The 15226-nt window shown below is 34.9% G+C and overlaps 1 protein-coding gene across 1 annotated transcript; it reads right to left on the reverse strand.

Annotated features, from left to right (window-relative positions):
- Positions 1-4678: 4678 nt before the first annotated feature.
- Positions 4679-13636, reverse strand: LOC18437483 (protein NRT1/ PTR FAMILY 4.5). The gene is made up of 5 exons (XM_011626307.2): positions 13543-13636; positions 13223-13440; positions 9068-9511; positions 8786-8913; positions 4679-5602 (listed from the first exon to the last, which is right to left on the reverse strand). Exons 1-5 carry the CDS (start codon positions 13634-13636, stop codon positions 4744-4746), a joined length of 1743 nt encoding a protein of 580 aa, XP_011624609.2. The 3' UTR covers positions 4679-4743.
- Between the last annotated feature and the right edge of the window lie 1590 nt (positions 13637-15226).

The raw sequence follows: 15226 nt of genomic DNA on the forward strand, positions 1-15226 counted from the left end.
GGTTCTTCTCTAGTGCAAAGATTTTTTCTCCATAGCTTTTTGCTATTAAGTACTTTGATGGGACTCTTCGTATGATACTGGTTCTCGTGTATCATCTATCTCAACCAGTGCAACATCCACGTATTTGGGATTTGCTCTTCTTACTGTGGTTGAGAATCATAATTGAGGCTCTTCAATGACCTCTTCTAGTTGACTTGGTCAAGTCTCCTCAGGTGTCCTTGTCCGGTGGACACCATCTTTCCATGGGTTGGAAGATCTTCTTGGTGTGACGGGTGAACTATGGTGCTTCTCGTTCTCCTACTTTTGTTCCTCATGCTCTCCATCTAGAGTCTCCTTGGTCTTTAGTTTTTGTTCTTCTCTAGTATCAGATACTTTTGCAGTTTTTGGAATCCACCAAGATGATGCTTCGTAGAATACCACATCCAATGATGTGTAGCATCGGTTGGTTGTAGAGTCACAACACCTGTATCCTTTCCTGTCAGTGTCATATCTCACAAATATGCACCGTAGCGTCTTTTTCTCTAGTTTGTTGTGCAAAGTTTTTGGAATAAGCACATAGAATGTAGAACCAAATACTTTAAAATAAATTACAGTGGCTTTGATCTTCCAAAGTTTTTCGTATGGTGTGATGAATCCCAATTTTGGTTGAGGTAGCCGATTGATGATGTGCATCGTTGCCTTAATACACTCTCCCCAAAATCTGAAGCGCACATTTTTAGCATGTAACATACTTCTTCATGTTTCAGCCAGATGCCGATTCTTTCGTTTAGCTACTCCTGAAGTGAGGTGTAGGGACAGGTTAGCTAGCGTTGAATGCTAGCCTTTTTCAGGTAGGCTGGGAATTCTATCGATGTGTACTCTCCTCCATTATCAGTTGTAAGCACCGAATCTTCTGGCCAATCTCCCCCTTGACCTTTGTTTGGAATTCCCTAAACTTTCCAATGACCTCAAACTTTTCTTTCATTAGGTACACCCACACATACCTTGAATAGTCATCGATGAAAGTAAGCATGTACCTCTTGCCTCTGACCGAGTGTTGCTTTACTAGGCCAAATACAACTAAGTGTTGCTTCACCTTTGTGAAGTACTGATTGATCGTCATAGTCCTTTGGGACACCGATCCAAGCTCTTTTTACAAAAACTACAATCGAGCATCATTCGTCTTGGCAAATAGTGTTGCCAACGTGTCCTAGACTTCCTTCAGTATGGTGGCTTCTCGAATGTGGTCCAACAATTCTCTTTGTACTGTTGTCTTCACCACGAACATGGGCTTCCCGGCCTTTATGCGCCATCTTCGCAGCGTCTTGGCATTATTTCCTTTTGGTGTAGCAGTTTCGTTGCCGTTGACAACCTCACATTCTATGCACGAACGTCAGTCATTGTAATTTTGGTGGTTTAGTTTCTTGACCCGTCCAATTACACTCGCGAAATCCGCCATCGTGATTGATATGATCGGACTCTATCCTAATACCAAGATGCTTGGTCCCTGACTGATCGGCTTCACAGCGTCTCACTACTCACTCATGATGGCCCATGACTGAATCCGATCTGATACCAATTACAGAGTTTTGTGGAAGCTCTGATGCCAATTGTAAAATATGACACAACTACTAAGAGAGAGAAACACCTGCTTTGTTATTCAAAAGAAATATTACGAAAATATTTCTATCATTCAACCACCCAAAATATACTCTGTAAAAACTTATACCCTCACCCTCACTATTCAAATCCTTAACTCATGCATGCTCAACCCAACGGCAAAAATACCTTCATTCCTCTACCCCTTTTATATTCTTTTGTACAGCCATACCATATTGCTAAAAATAGCAACATGCTCAGCGCCTATTTCCTATGGTTGTTTATGCACCGCTTCTTAAGAATGAACGAGAGAGAGAAAGAGAGGAATAATAGAGCAACTACGTGTTGCTTTTTACAAGTTGTAGTGGTGGAAGATTAAGAAAATGTCGTAAAATGGTGAAAGAATGCTCGGGACACTATGGTACTGGATATAAAAAAGGATGAAATACAGTCCAATTTTATCCAAAAACAAGTTTTATTTCAGAACATTAAGAAGGAGAAAAATAAAGAAACTAGTATTTTCGTGAGATCGGGGGGCTAATCAACATTCACAATAGGAAAAATGTGTGCGGTGAAGTCACGATCTAAATTATTCAATCATTCATGTTTATAGTGGTTTGTCTTTGCCTTCGTTAGCTGTGTCTGACGGTGTAGTTCCTTTTGTGCAGTTCTTGCTTTTCAATAAATTGAGTAACTTTGATTAAATATAAAAAATAAAAGAAAGGATGCATCCATTGATTACAGAGGCATAGATAGCCTGAACATGGATCATTCTCGTTCAAAGGGATGAAATATGATGATGCCAATTCTCTTTTCTTGCTTGCCTGCTGCATTTTGCCCTTTTTTTTTTTGGATGAAGTTTTTACCGGGCCTAGGCATTATGAAAACAAAATAAAGCTTCACCTTAAATCCTTATCTGAAAAGCACTTTGGGGAGCGAAAATCTTCATGATGGCTCTAAAATTAATTTCCAATACCGACAATAAAATTTGAAACTAAAAAAATGGTATAGATCTTGCAGATCTTTGAACACTTGTTTCTAGGGTGAAATGGATGGTCTAGATGATTTGGTGCAATGTGCACTATTTTTAGAACTTGAAATCCTAATTTTTTTTTTTTTTCACTACCATAATGTTCAAGTTGAGATGATCGATTTAAAGGTTTTTCAACACTTGAATTGTAATTTTTGATGAATTATAAGGTGAGGTTTTACTTATTTTGATAGGGCTGCAGCCACATCAAACCATTTTCCTTTTTGTTTTGTATGTGCATAGATTGAGGGTTTGAACTATACACTTTGCGCATTGTACGCATAAAAATATAGTGAATGAATTTTGTTAACATTCAAAAGAAACGAGGTAGTTTTCCTTGTCGATTACACCCTTTGAAAATACCAGAAGTCTAAATTCTCGAGTGTACGCCAACCATGGTGCTCCAAATATGTTTACCGCAATAATATTTGATAATATTTAACAAAAATGATCCTATGATCTTACCTAACTACCGAATTCGAGATATGGTTAGTTCTTTATATATTTCTTGGAATCACCTTGTAGATAGTTATAATAAAAAATAGAAAATTGATTCTAGCTTATAAAACCCTAAATCCTTCTTTCCTCAAATAGGTAGCTCAGAATTGGTCTTTGAAGGGGAATTGATTTGGAGTTTTAATCGAAATCCTTTTTTTTTCTTTTTCTTTTGAAAATTGGTGACAAAATGTTTTGCATAAAAACACCTCCCTTAGGGCACATTTGGTAACTAGAAGTTAGGGATTTCCTAGAACCTTGAAATTAAGGTTCCTTGGAAGTTGAAACTGTTGATATCTAGAAGTTCTAGAATACATGTTTGATAATCTGTCTGAAAGTTCTTGAGTATCGAGATTATGTTTCATAATGATCTAATAAAACTTCAAATTGAGGCTTTATGGCTTCATACTCACACATATATAGAGAGAGAGAGAGAGGAGAGAGAGGGATGGACACGATCAGTGAGAAAGGATACATTTAGGGAGAAAAATGAGTTAAAAAGAAAGGTAGGGTTAGAGATTGAAAATTTAAGGGAAAAAGACATGGTTAGAGAGAGAAAAGAGTTAAAAGGAGAGGGTACATTTAAAGAGAAAGGGAGAGGAGTTAGAGAGAGAAATGATACAGGACATTGTTACAGAGAGAGAGAAGGCATGGTTAGAGAGAGAAATGAGTTAGATAATTAGAGACAAAAGGAATGGTTAGAGAGAAATGACACATCTAAAGAGAGATGAGCTAGAGAGAGAAAGGGTGGGCAGCATTATAGAGAGAGTTTTAGAGAAAGCGGGCATGGTTAGAGAAGGAATATCTAGATAGGGAAATGAAATGGTTAGATATAGATTTAGAGAGAGAAAGTATATGAGATAGAGAAAGGAAATGGTTAGATATAGATTTAGAGAGAGAAAGTATATGAGATAAAGAAAGGAATTAGAGAGAGTTAGAAAGAGAAAGGATACCAAAAGTGAAAAAGAAAGCAAGAGGTGAACTTCCAAGAAAAAAAGGGCTTAAGCGACTTCAATGGAGGCGATGGAAGCTATTGGTTCCCATTTTTCAAGAACCTAGAACTTCCTAAAACCAGTTACTTGTAGCACTTCCTATCAACAAATAAAGAAGTGCCATGGTAAACTAGAATTTCCAGCTTTCGGAGCTAGAAGTTCAAGTTATCAAATATGCCTTGAATGTCTTTGGGCACTCATTTGTGTTGTATTTTAGGTGGTTATCAACTACACGCCCACACGCATATGTAATTATATGACCAAACTTGCTCGTCCTTTATTTATGTTTTGCACAATTTTTTTCTTATTTCTTTAGATATTTTCTTGGGTAAGTTGTTCCTTTAGATATTTTATGTGGTCATAAAGAACATGTGGAACGAGTCAGTCCCGCAAATTCCATGAACCTAAAGGTGCAGTGTGTATGTCCATACTTGAGATATTGTTCTCAAGAAATTCATCAAATCACTTCTTGACAATGGATAAACAGCACATCTTTGGCTGTACAAACATATCCCAACATTAATCAATTCAATACGGCTAATATCACATACATAAATTTGAAATGTTTCAATACACCAAAATATAACCAAACAACAGATCCACATCCATTCCTACCTTTTGAATAGACCCTTGATGAATATCACATTTTCATACCTTCTCTGCTTCAGCATTTAAAAATGGTTGGGGCCTATACTTGTACCTCTTGGCCCAAAACAAGTAATGGAAGAAATTTAAGGCATTCAGAGCACAAAGAAACCAATAAAACAGATTCAAACTGTTTCTGTTCAAATTGTTTCCACTAAGCCAGCCTCCATTCGTCCTCTCTGTGACCAAGTTCACTGCTTGAACCAATATGGTGCTAAGGAAGTACCCAAGCCCCATGGAACACCAAAGAAACGCAGTCGAGATAGATTTGATGCTTGGGGGTGCCTCAGAATAGAAAAACTCCAATAAACCAACATAGGTGAAGATGTCTGCAATCCCAAATATGAAGTACTGGAATGTCAACCAAAATGTGCTTATGGGCAAAGGTTGCAATACCGGCAAGGCATCTATCATACCGTGTTTCAAAGCAACATTTTTTCTCTTAACTTCCACTATGCCAGCAACTCCCATGGATATAGCAGCGAGAACGAGTCCGACCCCTATGCGTTGTAAGTGCGTAATACCTGTCGGGTGACCAGTAAACTTTCGTGCTAAAGGGACGATTACACGATCGTAAATAGGGATGAGAATTATCATGAACACTAAGGGTATGATGGGTAATGAAGCAGGGGGGATTTTGAATGTTTTTGTTATGCGTGTGTCCATTGTGAGGCCTTGTTGGACTGAAAAGGTTTGGAGTTGGGCCAAACAAGTGCTCATGAAAATGGAGCAACAGAATATGGGGACCATGCCGAATATGATCTTTGCTTGTTCCACTTGGGTCACCCTGCAGAGCTTCCATGGGCTTGGTGCTTGTTCAAGAGGCTCGTTAGTTCGTCTCACTGCTGCTTTATCGAGAAATCTGGAAAAAAAAAAATAAAAAATGGAGAGGTATATCATTGGTTGGAGAGATTATACTTATAAAACGATTGTCAAAACAAGATTATACTTATAAAATGGAATTTATATATAAATGTTATTTCATATTCTTGTCTAATTTGGTTGTTTTCTTAGAGTGAAAGTGTAGTTTGATAGGAGCTCCCCAGAGCACTACTACATTACAAGTAAACTTAATTTTAAAGTAAATGATATGATTTGGTGTACTACTTGTATTCTTAAGAATTTAAGCTAGAAAAATAAAGCAGTTTATAAAAGAGAGTTTCAACTTTGAAATTTTTTGAAAAGCAATGCAAAAATTGAATAGTGCAATATGAAAACATTTTAGGGAAACTTTCCCTAAATAAAAATTTGGAAATCCTTGTCTACTTTGCTGTGTCGATAGGTGAGCTCCTTTTTAGTATGTGTCTATATATATATATATATATATATATATATATATGGGAAAGGTTTCTATGCTTCCCCTACAACATAGAAGTTCTATCCTCCAACTACCATGCAGCCGTCCAATTCTGATCAAGAGAGCCTCTCACCGTTTGATCTTAGATCCGACGTCTCAAAATATTTTATTTTTAGTTTTTTTATACAAATTGTATGAATATGAAATTTGGTACGTGCCATCTTCTCATTGGGGCCTACCTATAAAAATTATTAAAAATAATTTTTTGATAAAATATAATAACCAAATACCCGTTGAATCTTTTAGGGTTATTTTGGTCATTTTATTTTATTGAAAATATTATTTTTATATTTTTCGCTAGTGTGAGTTTAACAGAGGAATGGACATGCAAAATTTGGCATCAAAATAGTTTATAGAAAAAACATTAAAAATAAAATAGTGTAAAGACATGACATTGTGATTGGGGCAATCTTAGCCCTCCATTCAGAATGGACGGTTGGATAAGGGGGAGAATTGAACTTTTATGTTGTAGGGAAAGCATAGAAAGCTTGCCCTATATATATATAAGCAGAAATGAACAGTGATTTCGCCTACCCTCATCACCATTCAAACTTCATCGTAAGGTTAAAGTTGTCCGGTAGTATTTCAATTTTCATTATTTTTTTTTTACAAATCGGAATGATCTGAATTTAGAGTGTGTGTACATCTTAGGGAGGTGCATGTAATAAAAATATGAAAAAAATAATTCGTAAAATATAAATTGATCAAAATACCCCCATAAATTTTTAGGGGCATTTTGGTCAAATTAGATTTTGTGAATTATTATTTTTTCATATGTTTATTAGGTGCGCCTCAGTAAAATGTACACACGCTCTAAATTTTAAGTAATTTGGATTTGTAAAAAAAAAATGAAAAATAAAAAAGTACCGGACAACTGTGATCGTATGAGGAAGTTTGGATGGTGATGAGGGTAGGTGCAATCACTGTTCATTTTTTCTTATAGGCGTTGGGAAGAGTTTTCTATATATATAGACCAATGATCCAATGCAACCGTTGTATCATAGTATAATGCAACGGCACTTCTAAAAGACCATGTTTGTGGTATTTGTATGACTTCAAATTTTGCACACACTCTCTTCATCTCAATAATCAATCCCCACAAAAAAAAAAAGTTCAATTTGAAGCCTAGATATAGTCAAAATGAGTCCCCTCTAAAAACGAATCTAGACCATTCATTTTGCGAATTTCAAGATCTTAGCCTTCATAAACTCAAAATCATTTTTTTCTTTTTTTAACATTGTTCATCTAATGATAATAAAGCCATCCAAAAACTTAGAAATGAAAAAAATTCTTCTAAGGCCTAAATCTAAGCATCTTATCAAAATGAACGGCCAATATTAATTTGGCTAAAAAAATACTTTCTAGGCTGTGTTTTCAACTTTTTCTTTTTTCATAATTGTTCATTAGAATGAAAAGAGTGTATATTTAAACTTTTGAATCAAACAAATGGCCATAAGATGGTTTTTTAAGGTTGTTGCATCATATTACTATACAACAGTCGCATGAAATCATTGCTCATATATATATATATATATATATATATATATATATATATATATATATATATATATATATATATATATGTGCGGTTTCTATAAGGTTGCAACCTTAAACAATCCAATTAAGGTGCACCTCCAAATTTTATCATAACATGTAATTTTGTTGTAAAGTTTTTTTAGGATTATCTTAAAAACTATTTTCATATCTAATTAGAAAATTTTAAACTCCAAAAATAGTTAAAATCAAGAAGATCTATAAACATATGAAAATCTAGAAACTAGACAGTCTAGATAATGTGTTGCAAGGTGCACTATTTTTTAGACTCAAAAACATTTTTTTTATAATATTCATACATCTCGATGTCGAGATGATCAATTAGAAGGTTTTTCAACATTAAAACTGCCTTTCTGATAGATTGTTGAGGTGCATATGTGATTCTACATTTTAAGGTTGCAACTCTATATAAACTTTTCCCTATATATATATATCTAGAAATTATCCTATAGGTCCCTCCCCCACCCATGTGTGTAGGACCCCAAAGGATCACCATTAAATTTGGCATGGATCTATAGAAAAATCAAGTCCCACACCCATGTGATAACTTTTCTAGATATCCGTACCAACTTTAATTGTGATCCTTTAGAGTCTTATACACATGAGTGGGGGAGGGTCCTATAGGATCATTACTTATATATATACTATGAGACTATTTACTTTTGAGAAATGATCCTATAAGACCCTCTCCTACCCATATGTATAGGACCCAAAAGATCACCATTCAATTTGGCGTGGATATCTAAAAAAGTCAAGTCTGATACTCGTGTGATAACTTTTTTAGAGATTCGTACCAAATTTAATGGTGATCTTTTGGGGTCCTACACACATGGGTAAGGGAGGGTCCTATAGGATAATTACTCTTTACTTTTTGTACAAGGATATCACAATTACTTTTGGCTATTACATGTGAAATCCAATAGATAAAAGTGCGTCACAGCATTTAAGAAATTTTATTTTGGACTTTGTACCCAAATAATGACACAACCTCAACCATATGATTTCAAATCTAATGGTCGATGATTGTAACCTTCTTGTGTTAAAAATAAATGGTTATATATATATAACGATTAAGTTTTTATTGAAGGATAACCTAGTAACAAATAATGCATTAAGTTTTGATTGAAAATAAACCTGTAAATATTTCTGTGAGGTAGAAATTCTACTTCTATTGCAGACTCCTTGTCTTTGTTGAGCTCATAAAGGTCTTCATGGTTCTCCGGGAGTTGTAGCTTTCTGTTCCGAAGTGAAACCAGAAGTACCTTCAATAAAACCCAACACAGAAATTAAGTTTACTGTAAAATTTCCAAATTAAAAAAAAAAAATCCACAAACCCTCTGATATAAATCTCTATGAGGGGGTTGGTTTTATCAAAATACCTTACAATCAAATCTGAAGCTCAATAAACCACAGTACCTGGACAATCTCTATAAGTGGATTGGTTTTCTTGACAACTTGAATACGATAATTTGGTGTACCAGAAGCAAAAATGAAAACTGCCATGAGCATTGCAACTGCAGAAGCCCCAAAGCCCCAATCCCAACCTCTGTTTGTTTGAATCCACACTATAAATGTCAGACTCATTGCTCCACCGAGGCATACACTTAGCAGGAGCCAATTAAAAAAGCTCGACATTTGCTTTCGCTCTTCGGGATCTTTTTCGTCGAATTGATCCGCCCCATGAGATGGTAGGCCTGCTTTAATCCCAGCCGAACCCAGTCCTATCATGTATAGAGAAGAGAATAACATTGCAGCTTGGCCTTTGTTCATGTCTGAACAAGTAGAGTTTGGGACAAATATATTGCATGGTGCAGGCTTCAATTGTGGGGAATGAGCTTGAATTGTTAGTAAAATGAATCCCTGTTGGATAATAAATATATTATCAAAATTACTTGAATTATGCATGTATCAACACATACCCAAATAGAAATTTGCAGATTAGCATTCAGATATACACATACATGCATGCATACAAATAGTTTTAATATACGTCACCAACTATTGCACCTTATAATCCTACTAAAAAGGTTTATAATCCTACTTAAAAAAATTTGAGTAATTTACGTACATACTCTAAAATTTTAGGTAAATTACTAAATGCTCTATTTATATGTAGAAATTACAATAAAGGTCGGTCAACCCATGCTTTTTTTCTTTTTTTTTTTTCAAAACTGCCTCTCAATCAACCCAAATTTTGATTTTTTAAAGTTTTTTTAATGTATTTTTTTTTTTTTTAGTTTTTTCATTAGTAGGTTAGTTCCTTAAAGCTCGTAGCAGTGGCTTACTAATGAAAAAACTAAAAATAAAAAATAAAAATTTGGGTTGACCAAGGGGCAATTTTGAAAAAAAAAAAAAGCAGCAGATTGATTGATCAACCTTCTTTGTAATTTTCACATATAAGTGGAATTTTGCATTTTACTTAATTTTAAGGTCCATTACGTAAATCACTCTAAAAATTTCTAAACAGCCAATGGAAAAATAAATTTTGCACATAGGATTTTCTTTCGTTGACCTCAAAATTTGTAGATGTCTTAGAATAATTAGATGAACATGAAATCGACGAAGTGGTCATAGGTAAATATCCTATACTCTCAAATCTAAAAGTGGGTTAGCTTGGGATGTGTCATTGATCATGCTCTCTAAGTTCACAAAAAATAAAATTTCTCTGACTTTGGGCAGACCCAATAATCTGTAGGAATTTATATCATTGCTTGAGATGTTTTTAACCTTTGTCTGTGCAATCTAGACTCCCTCACAGTATTTCCCTAAATGTATTGCCTTGAGCAAATATCAAGGTACAAAGGTATTCATATACGATGAGAGTTTGCTTTCATATAAGAAGGTTACAATCATCTCTAGCTATTACATTTGAACTTGCGCTCTAAGAACATGTCATATAATTAGCGAAAATATTTTTTGAAAATTATGCATATCAATAGAACACACCTAGCCATCCGATTTTATATTTGATAGCTAGGTGTGATTGTAACTTGTACCAAAGGTGGACAATCTTATCATATTTTCTCATTTTATAATTAGTATCAGATAGTACGTAGGAGATAAGGGATCAAATCTCAAGGGTACATTTTATATTTCTTCTTTTCCCATAGTAACTATTTTTGTGTATATAATTAATGAATTATACTTGCAAGCACCTATGAGTGAATTCCTATACTGCTTCACTCATGGCTCGTCACCATCTAAAGTTCATCAAACGACCATGATAATCTAATAATATTTATATTTTAATATTTTTAGAAATTAAATTTATTTGAAGTTAGGATTGTGTGCACATCTAACTATCTCGTACCTAAATAAAATATTAAAAATGATTAACAAAAATAAAATAACAAAAATATCACTGAAATATTCATAGGGATAATTACGTCATTTTTATTATTTTAACTATTTTATATTTTATTTAGATGCCTCTTACTAAAGCTCACACTCCCACAAAATTTGAGGCTAATTAGATTTATAAAGCAATTAGTAAAATCCAAATACTATCAAATGTGGTCATTTAATGAACTTTAGACGGTGATAAACTATGAGTGAAATACTGTAAAACTTCACTTATATATATTTTTAAATGTTTCTATAATTAGTTATGCTCATAATAAGTAACTATTTTTATGGTCCATAATTAATTACCCTATAAGCTGTCTGCACTTTACCACACCTTCAACATGTTATAGGTTTCAAACCTAGCCTTATGCCTGCTCGTGTTAATTCACAAATAGTGCTACCACCACGACTCCAATCCATTCTAAAAAAACGCATTAAAAATCTACTAACGATTTAAAAAAACAGACAGGGACTCGTCATCCCCGCCGAATCACCCAAAAACAACACAAAAAATAAAATAAAAATAAAATAAAATAATAATAATAAGAATAATAAGAATAATGAGAGTACTAGGGTGCGCTGTCAAGCCAGCAACTTAGACACACTGGACCCGATCCCAAGATCTAAGGGAATTGAAGGGATTAAATTTTGGATAATCTATAAAGCAATCTGGTTGTTGGGAGGCGGCAAATATTTATGAGGTAAGGCGTTATTAAATTTAAAATGTTGCATTAATGATTATAAACTTTAAAGAAAGTTGTCCTTTTCTTTAAGTTATTGAAAACTAAGGTGGCCAATAAGGTTTTAAAAATGGATACGTGACCGGGATCGCGCATCCAAATTTCTAATCTGGTTCAACAAATCGGCGATTCAGATCAGTGATACAATCTATCGAACTTGTCATTAAAAATTGAAAATATAATTAAAAAGAATTGGCTGCTTCGGTTAGAGAACTGGCCAGAACTGAACCTGTCATGGTTGAACCAATAGGTTCGTGATATTTCGCAGGAACCAGTTCGTCCTTGACAATTGCAGATCCAGATGGGCTAGTTCCAATCCAAATCGGGATCTTCTTTTCTTAAATGTCGGTGGCCAAAGTAGGTTTTCCTTTAACAGTTTTTCCATTTAGTGCTCTTCCTCTATAGAAACTTCAATCTTATTCCAAAAAGGCTTTTAAGAATGGAAAAAGGGATTGCCTTATTCTACTTCCTAACGCTGCAAGATTGGGAAATACTAGTGGCTTTTACGGAAATCCAATATTCAACTTTGGCTTTACCATTTAGCTCTCTTAGTTTTTAGAAATCCAAAATTTAAATACTCTTACGAAGTCACATTTTTTCTATATTACTTCAAGAAACTAAATAATTTCCATTATTTTTGTTTTTTTAAGCCATGTAATATTTCGAAAAAGCTAGAGACTAAGGTCTAAATGCGATCCGATGCTAAAAATATCGAACCGCTACCATCGGACTGCCTTAAACCTTCAGAAAAACTGAAGGTTTAAATGGGCAATTGATGATACCCAGCGGTTTGATGATTAAAAAATCAAACTGGGGAAATTTGTCAAAAAAATGAAATAAAATTTAGTGGACCCATCCTTGGCCTATTTTGAGCCCTTCTCATTACAACCGTTTAAAAAACAGGTACGAACGTAAATTTCTTTGTGGTGAGGCAAACAGATGTATTGCACACACATATACCTAGAGAGACGGAGAGAAAGCGAGAGATGAGAATTGCTTCGCATGCGCTCTTGGGGACATGCTAGACTTGACCATGACAATTGCACCACTGTGAGTGGGTTGGGTGGCCCCAACCTCAAGATTTGAGCAAGCAAATTTCACTCAGCCATGAGTGATTAGCAGCTGATTTTTCTATGTTTAGGAGCACCATATCTCAAGTTCGATTCTTACTACTGAACTACCAAAAAAAAAAAAAAAATCACTACTGCTTGAAATGTCAGTCTAAATAGTATGAAAACTCCCAACTCCCTTCTAAAGAGATTGGATCGCATCCATCTAATATTCAAAACATCCTCCTAGATATAGGTTAAGGTTTCACTAAGGATGTTGTCTGTGTATTTGGATCTTCAGGTTTGGGAAGGCCATGGTACCTATGTTTTATATGTGTGTGCGTGTGCGTACGTACACAGCCTTAGAAACCTCTATGTTCCTCTTATCTTAGGACAAATATAATACTAACAAACAGGTGAATTTTAAGAGAACAAACCAGGAGTTCTATGCAGCCTGTTATGAGAACGGTCCTAAATCGGCCAACATAAGCATCAGCAATGCAAGCGACAAGCACAGAAAGAAGATAACCAGTCCCCATATAGTTCGTCACCGAATTTGCAGCCTCTGCCAAGCCAAAATGCATCACTGCATTGAAATAAGTCACCAAATTCACAGCAAGCGCTAAGGTGGCCAGATTCTCAAATGCAAAGCTTGCTGCCATAGAGGAAAACATATAAGTTAGTTTGAATGCTAGGTATAATGAGAGAGTGAGAGAGAGAGTGTATGTGTGTGAGGAGAGAGAGAGAGAGAGGCCACCTAGAATGAACATAGCAGGAGAGAATCCTCCATGCTTCTCCATTGCTGCTGGCCTGCCTTTCCAATCCACCTTACCTTCAACCTCTTCACTCATCTTGGTTGCAAGTCCTTGCTCCTTGACCTGCAACAAAATTTCACAACAAGCGGTTGTACCCGCAACCCTTTGATCAGCAAATAAAATTAAATTTTTTTTTTAACAAATAAAATTGGATATAATATTTCCTACCATAGATTTGTAAATATTAAACGATTAGCAAATATTACCATGGTTCGAACCCTAAGAAAGAGGTGATGGACTTGAATGATAACTCAAATCTAGAATGCTCATACACATATAAATAGATTGGAGGTTCTATGACAAAAAGAATCTAAACCTAAATTAAAAATTGGGGGTCTTGGAATCTTTGAGACCAAATCAACGATTAGTTAGCAAGAAGTATATGCCAAATGTGTAAAAAATACAACTTGGGTAATTTATCTCAATGTTTCTTATGACAGGTTATTAAGATGTCCATGAAATTATTCAATTGTCTAAAATAACCACATTTGATTCTAAAGTTTCCATTTTGGCCTTTGAATGCCATGAATTGTGCTCTTTTAGCTTCTAGGGTCTCTCTCATATAACAATGAAACCCAAGTGGAGAAGCTTGACACATTAAACTCCAAAGACCTGTTAGATAAAATATTTGAAAAAGTTTATTTAAAGCAAAGGCTTTATAATGAAAAATAAAGTTGCACCTCAAAATCGAGCTTAAAATGTATTTTTGATCTAGGAAAACGTTCAAATTGATCATCCCGGTCTAGACAACAAAGGATATGAAAAGATAAATAAATAAGTGTATGAAAAAATAAGTGTATCATGTAACATGTAACACATTATCTGAACCATTCATTTCACGTGTTTAAAAAATCATTAGATCTACAATATTTTGAAACATTTTGGAGCTTCAAATTTCATAATCAGGATTCGAAATAGATTTTCAGACCATCGTAAGAATTTCTGATGCCTTAGACTACATTTTATGTGGGCCTTTTGTGGTGTTGCTTTACTCTTTAACGTTTGGCGAACGTTTGCCCACTGCCTCCAGTGGTGATTGTTAAAGTAAACGAACAAAGAAGAGGACCTCGATGATCCCTCTCTTTACTATGGTTTTTTGTGGAAATTGTGCATTGTAGGAAACAGATGACCATTGTGGCCCTTTCTCATGGATATGAAGTTACTTTTGATAATTTGACTAATTGTGGGTGTTCTGGAAATTTTAAGAGTTATTTACGTATGGACACGAAACAAAAGGGAAAGTAGAAAAAGCTCTATTTTTTGATAAAAATTATGTGCAAGGTCGGTCAACACGCATTTTTTTTTTTTCGATTGCCTATTGGTCCGATGTTTCTAACATCAAACTGATTTTAAATGCCTTTTTGTTTAATTTTTCGTGAGGATGTAGTCAACTCAATGTTCTAAATATCGGACCACTAGCAAGGTTTAAGCAGTCAAAGGTTTAGGACCACAAAGGTTTAGGACTACGGACTGGTAGTTCTGTGCCCTATTGCCGCAAGATAGTGGTCTGAGATCTTAAACCTCAGACCGCTCACTGGACTAAGCGGTCTAAGGTCTTAAAACTCAGATACCTCACTAGACTAAGCGGTCCGAGGATTGGGTGAGAACAAATAAAGAAATACAATT

Source organism: Amborella trichopoda, chromosome 1 (genome assembly GCF_054954075.1).
Source record: "Amborella trichopoda isolate Santa Cruz 75 chromosome 1, AtrichopodaSantaCruz75HAP2 v2.0, whole genome shotgun sequence".
Lineage (NCBI taxonomy): Eukaryota > Viridiplantae > Streptophyta > Magnoliopsida > Amborellales > Amborellaceae > Amborella > Amborella trichopoda.